At 43.0% G+C, this 6000-nt stretch overlaps 2 protein-coding genes across 3 annotated transcripts in view; one reads left to right on the plus strand and one right to left on the minus strand.

The window, feature by feature from the left end:
* LOC146669067 (uncharacterized) overlaps window positions 1-6000 on the minus strand; it is a 576742-nt gene that overhangs the window by 167209 nt on the left and 403533 nt on the right. The window lies entirely within an intron of this gene.
* The window catches only part of plxnb1b (plexin b1b), a 95356-nt gene that overhangs the window by 59520 nt on the left and 29836 nt on the right, over window positions 1-6000 (plus strand). For both annotated transcript variants that reach the window (XM_085405494.1, XM_085405495.1), the window contains exons 3-4: window positions 695-1859; window positions 3954-4136. In XM_085405494.1, coding sequence (XP_085261620.1) covers window positions 705-1859; window positions 3954-4136 — 1338 coding nt within the window. In that variant the 5' untranslated portion in view covers window positions 695-704. The remainder of the gene's footprint in view (window positions 1-694; window positions 1860-3953; window positions 4137-6000) is intronic.

Here is a 6000-nt window from a genome sequence, read left to right on the forward strand (position 1 = left end):
GGGTGGAAACATCATGCTATGGGGCTGTTTTTCTGCCAAGGGGACAGGACGACTGATCCGTGTTAAGGACAGAATGAATGGGGCCATGTATCGTGAGATTTTGAGCCAAAACCTCCTTCCATCAGTGAGAACTTTGAAGATGAAACGAGGCTGGGTCTTCCAACATGACAATGATCCAAAATGAGGAATGGGCCAAAATACCAGCTACTGTGTGTGCAAACCTGGTAAAGACCTATAGTAAACGTTTGACCTCTGTTATTGCCAACAAAGGTTATGTTACAAAGTATTGAGTTGTATTTTTGTTATTGACCAAATACTTATTTTCCACCCTGATTTACGAATAAATTCTTTACAAATCCTACCATGTGGATTCATGGATTTTTTTTTTTCACATTCTGTCTCTCACAGTTGAAGTGTACCTCTGGTGCAAATTACTGACCTCTGTCATCATTTTAGGTGGGGGAACTTGCACAATCGGTGGCTGACTAAATACTTTTTTGCCCCACTGTATATACCGCTAAACATTAAAGTTCAGTAAGGTCTTGTGTTTCAAATCATAATTGTGTTGTCAAAAAGAGATTAAAAATAGATGGGTGGATGGTTTCTAAAGTAAGTTCTGTTATGTGTGAATCCATGATATAACTTCTGTGTCTGGAAAATTCTTTGACATCCTGTGTTTTGTTCTTTCCCTCAGCTCTGCCGCCATGCCTCTGGGGATGGTGCGTCTTTCATTTTCAGCAGTCAAAACGCTGCTTTCTCTCCTGCTGCTGGCCACTGGCTGTCCCTTAATTTTATTTCCTATAGGCACTGTCCAAGGATCAGACTCATTCCCATCCAATTTTTATCCTACGTTTATCCGAAATGACACTCTGTTTGAGCACCTGGCCCTGCATCCTGACCACAACGTGGGTCGGGTCTACGTCGGGGCCCGAAATCGCCTGTTCCAGTTGGATCCCTTCCTCCAACCTGAGCTACAGGATGACACAGGCCCCGTTACAGACAGCCGGGATTGCTTACCTCCTGTAACTGAGACCAACTGTCCTCAGGCCCGAGAAACTAGCAACCACAACAAGCTCTTGTTGGTCAATCCTTACTCTATGGAACTTATAACCTGCGGTAGTGTCAACCAAGGAATTTGCCAGAAGCGTAGCCTGGATTCTGTGGATCAAGTGCTTTTTTCCACAGAGAGGCCGGTTGATACTCAGTACGTAGCGGCTAATCACCCTAATGTTAGTACTGTTGGGCTTGTGGTTCGCTCTCATCCTGACAAGCAGCCTGTTTTGTTTGTGGGTCGGGGTTACACCAGCAGCCATCCGCCTATTTCCACGCGAAACCTTGCCCAGGATCCCATCTTTTCCTACGAAGAGACTGCCAAGTTGGCCGTGGCTGGCCGCCTCTCAGAGTATGATCATAATTTTGTTGCCTCGTTCGCCCACCGTCAGCACGTGTACTTCCTTTTCTACAGAAGGGACCTAAAGTCGCCATCGCGCGAGTACCGTACCTACATCTCTCGCGTGTGTTTGGATGATCAGGCCTATTACTCCTATGTGGAAGTACCGCTGACATGTCGTTCAAGGACGGGTAAAATTTACAATCTCTTGCAAGCTGTCCAGCTGGGCGTGTCCAAAGAAGACGTAGGGGGCCGGGGTTCAGAGACTCTAGTTGGTGTTTTCTCCACTCGTTTGGCTTCAACTCGGCCCAGTGAGGAGTCGGCTCTTTGCGTGTTTAACCTTGAAGATGTAGACCGCAGGATCAACTCCACCAGAGACTTTTGCTATACACAGATGGGTAAAGAAGCAGGAGTGGAGGCAGCCTACATTGAATATGACGTCAAATCCAACTGTGCCAATCTGCCAGAGGTGAGCTCACCTGTTGAATCAGCTGGTTTTTGTTCAGCTACTTAATGTCGTATGGTTTTATTTAAGACACAGAATTAGGGTGAAACGCTTGCTATTTCTGCTCGCACTTTGCTTGTAAACTGCTTGCTTTGCTTGTTGTGCAGATATTGTGAAACTTGCATTAGGAAGTGAGTTTCTTCTGTGAAGCTGCTCAGTGGTCAGCGTTCAGTGACGGAGCTCCGCTCCCGCGTCACTGTGTAATTGTAGGTTTGTGTCTGAGAGGGTGTTGCTAAAAGGAAAAATTACTGCCTACAAGAATAATGATAGCCTTTCATTATATTGTGTAAAAATGTAATTTGTGGTTATGAAGACCTTCCTTGTTCCTGGACTATTTTCTTTCCTGTGAATGGAAATGTTCACACAAACTGAAAGTGAACGCAGTAAACCATTAACTGTGAAAGCTAATACGCAGTGCACCATCACTCACCTTGTTTTCATCATTCTGTTTGCAGAAGAACATGTTGTTGTACTCTAGTGATGACTCTCCTGAGTGAAAGCTAATGTTAGTGCATCTGTGCACAGCAGTCCTCTTCCAAGAGAGGGATCTCTATACAAGACAGGAGTTGAAATTTAATGTAATTTCTTTCTAAGAGACGGTATCGAATTAGACCTCTTAAATCCAGCTGACTTTTTGTATGTATCCTTGTGAACACTGAATTTGGACAGAATGCTTGACATCCCTCTGTTATCGTTCTCTCGTTTGCAGTAGATGTGAGAAACCCGTGCAGCCACACACAGCCGATTGTCTTGAGGGGAGAATCTATAGCAGGTGGTGCAGTTTAATACAATTACTGGTCAGGGAGGATCGATTGAGGCATTAGCTGTACTTAGTGGGGTGGAGTTGGTAGTGTTTAACAAGGCCTGACAAAGAGGGATAAAGAAAGACGAGAGAGAGAGAACAAGATTAAGGGATACAGGCACATAGTGTGACAGAGAGATGTTTTTGAGTCCAGGTAAATCATAGCAAAGCAGATGGTTATAGGCGAACAGTAGGGAGGCATCTGGAGCTGAAAAGAGACGTGATATGATGAGGATGTCAAATCATCCCCGTTCACTGTTTGTCACTGCTACAGATGGAGCATTGTGGCAGAGTCTCACACCAGCTCTGAACCACTGGAAACGGTTTTTTTTTTTAATGCTGATCAGGATTTGTGACTCATGCCTGACATTAGTGGCTGGAATGCACTTCAAGTGGTCTTTTGACCTTATGGTTACTCTCTTGTGCTTTTACTGTCCATATAATTTATGGCTAAAAGTCCGGATGATCTAGTGTGCACAGCACTCGTCAGCCAAACCAGCAGGTCGCATGCAAGCATCCAGGGCATGTTCCTAGACTGGGTGTCATAACTTTAGAACTCTATTCTTAGCATGCAGTGTTCTTTGTTTGTTTTCCCCTAATGCCTCGGTTCTCCCGATGTGGACAAAGCAGGCCCTTAATTAGCTTAATCAGTCCTCTGTGAAGCTCCCCATATGGTCAGCGACATGTTCACAGTCAGGCTCAAAGCTGTGTGCAGTGGTTACATCTGAAAACATGTTTTTACTGAGCTTCTCTTAGGATGAAGCCAAAAAAGGAATCTATTCATAACACCACACCAGCCAACAACACGCAGTCCATCAAAACAAGTAGCGCTCGACAGGCCGGGCTCAGGTTCATCCCCTCTATTTCCTACTGTTAGGACAACCAGTGATGAAGCAATGACCCCGATGTAACATTCTTGTGGAAAAACAAATGGCCTGGAACAAAAAACAACTGCCCTGCAGCCAGAGCGAGGACTCTCGCCAGAGCTACACTGTGGAGAAAAAGCAAATATTGTGTTATAGTTTTAGTTTGTTCCCAAACCCCAGCCCTTTCACAATACATCCTGCTGTGATTTTACTGCAGTAGGAGCGCTGCTGTTATATTTTTGGCTACTGGCTTAATAACAACTCACCCGAGGGCTTCTTTGTGCACAACACTAACTGAGGAGTTTACATTTAATTTGTTCTTTATTTGTGTTTTGCTTGAACGTAACACGGACTGCAAACGGATTTTCTCTCCTGTTCCCCCACTGTTAGAATACCCTGGATGCCTACCCCTGCGGCTCCGACCACACCCCCAGCCCCATGGCCAGCCGGATTCCTGTGGAAGTAGAAACCATATTAGACAGCCCTTCTGCCCGTCTTACTGCTGTGGCTGTCAGCAGCAGAGTGGGACATACCATCGCCTTCCTGGGAGACTCCAAAGGGAACTTACACAAGGTAACATGGCTCATCGTGTTTCAGGACATGCACAGACAGGTTGCGCTTGGATTCTGGTCTTAAGAAAGAGCATTTTGTGCCAACTTTGATGTTCTGCACAGATTGTGGTGGAACGTTCTTTTGTGCTTGTTATTTTGAGTTCAAACCCTGAACCGTAGTAACATGCTGGGTGTATTAACTGTAGGGCTGCCACAAACGATTATTTTGATAGTCGACTAGTCACCGATTATTTTTGCGATTAGTCGACTAATCAGATCATCATCCATTAGACGTAAAACTACAGCTTATTGCACCAGCAGCATCTGCTCTTATATAACTATCATTAGCTTACAGCTTTAAGTGTTTAAGGTGCTAACTAAAAATAAAGACAAGATGATAGTTTATTAAATTTTAATGAAATTTGCAATTGTTTTGGTGAAGTTTAATAAACTCCTTGCTATCTAAAATATAACAGGACACTGGAGGATATTCTCGAGCATCTCACACTTCTGATAATCAGCTGTCTGCTTGACGTTTATTCAGCTGTGTAAAAACTATAACTTTAATCTCAGACAAACTGATTTACTCAGGAACAAATAAAATACTAAAAAAAAAGCCAAACAACAACATTTTAAGTTATCTAAGTGACTCATATATATTTAACCTGAGTAGCGAAAGACAGCGGTGGGTTTGAAAACGATTTGCGGGGAGTCCGGTGTTCTCACAGCGCTAGTGAGCCCAGCCCCCGGCTAGCTAACGAGCTAGTGGGTAACAGATGTCTCCGAAAACGTCGGAGCGCTTTTGAAAATATGTGGTGTCCTGATAAACTGAGCAGATATTTGAGATTTACACAGCTACATTCTCACCTGAAAATATGTTAAACGTTTATTTTGTGACCCAGAAAGAATAATAAGAGTAACATTAAAACTAACTAGCTGCCGCCATTGTTGGAAACTGCGCTGGGCCGCGCTATGAATTCTGGGACACAGCTTCTTCTTCTTCTTCTTCTTCTTCGGGGTTTAACGGTAGCTGGCATCCTTGTACATGCAGTGCTGCCATCTTCTGTTTCAGTTCGTTATTACACTCTTAAATCCTACTACTCATTCCTGCGTCCTTTGGGATCTTACAAAGCTTCAAACGACGCGTCGACTATTAAATCAGTCGTCGACGATTTTGATAGTTGACGTAATCGTGACTAGTCGACTAATCGTGGCAGCCCTAATTAACTGTAGTGTACATATGCAGAGATCAGCTCAGCAAACATTGAGCTCAAGTCTTCCCTCTGTTCACCTCCAGACACTGCTCTCTGCTGTCAGGTCTGAAATCTTTGTGTTTACAGACAGACGGGCTACACTTGGTACACCCGGAGTAATCTCTACAACATCATCCTGCTGGCGGTGGAGTTGGGTTTCTAGCAGCAGTCTTACCTTTTTAACAGTGTGCTGAAACATGAGACCAGTGCAGAAAAATAAACAGTATGAAAAACACCTAATCCATCCACTGATACTTTCATTATTGAGAATGAATGTGCTTCTGTGTTTTTAATACCACACTGCTCCATAAGAGAATTTGTTTATAATCTTTCCTCTCTTGCTTAATGCTGTTTATTTAAACCTAAGAGTTCACCTTTTTAAATGCAAATGTGAGCCGGTAACTGGACTTTACTAATATCACTTTTAGCCACTGAAACTATTTTTTGTTTAATAATTAAAGTTAATAAATTTAATGTGGTTAAAAAAATAATGATGATGTTATTAACTATTTTCTGCTTTTTGTAAATACTAAATTAAAATTCATGATAATTTTTTAGCCTTAAAAATATCATTTTGATTAAAGAGCTTGTGCTTGTTTACAGAAACATACAGTTGAAACCAGATATTTACAC

The sequence above is a fragment of the Rhamphochromis longiceps genome, linkage group LG5 (genome assembly GCF_057381845.1).
Source record: "Rhamphochromis longiceps isolate RC_006_pf linkage group LG5, R_longiceps_female_GT1.1, whole genome shotgun sequence".
Lineage (NCBI taxonomy): Eukaryota > Metazoa > Chordata > Actinopteri > Cichliformes > Cichlidae > Rhamphochromis > Rhamphochromis longiceps.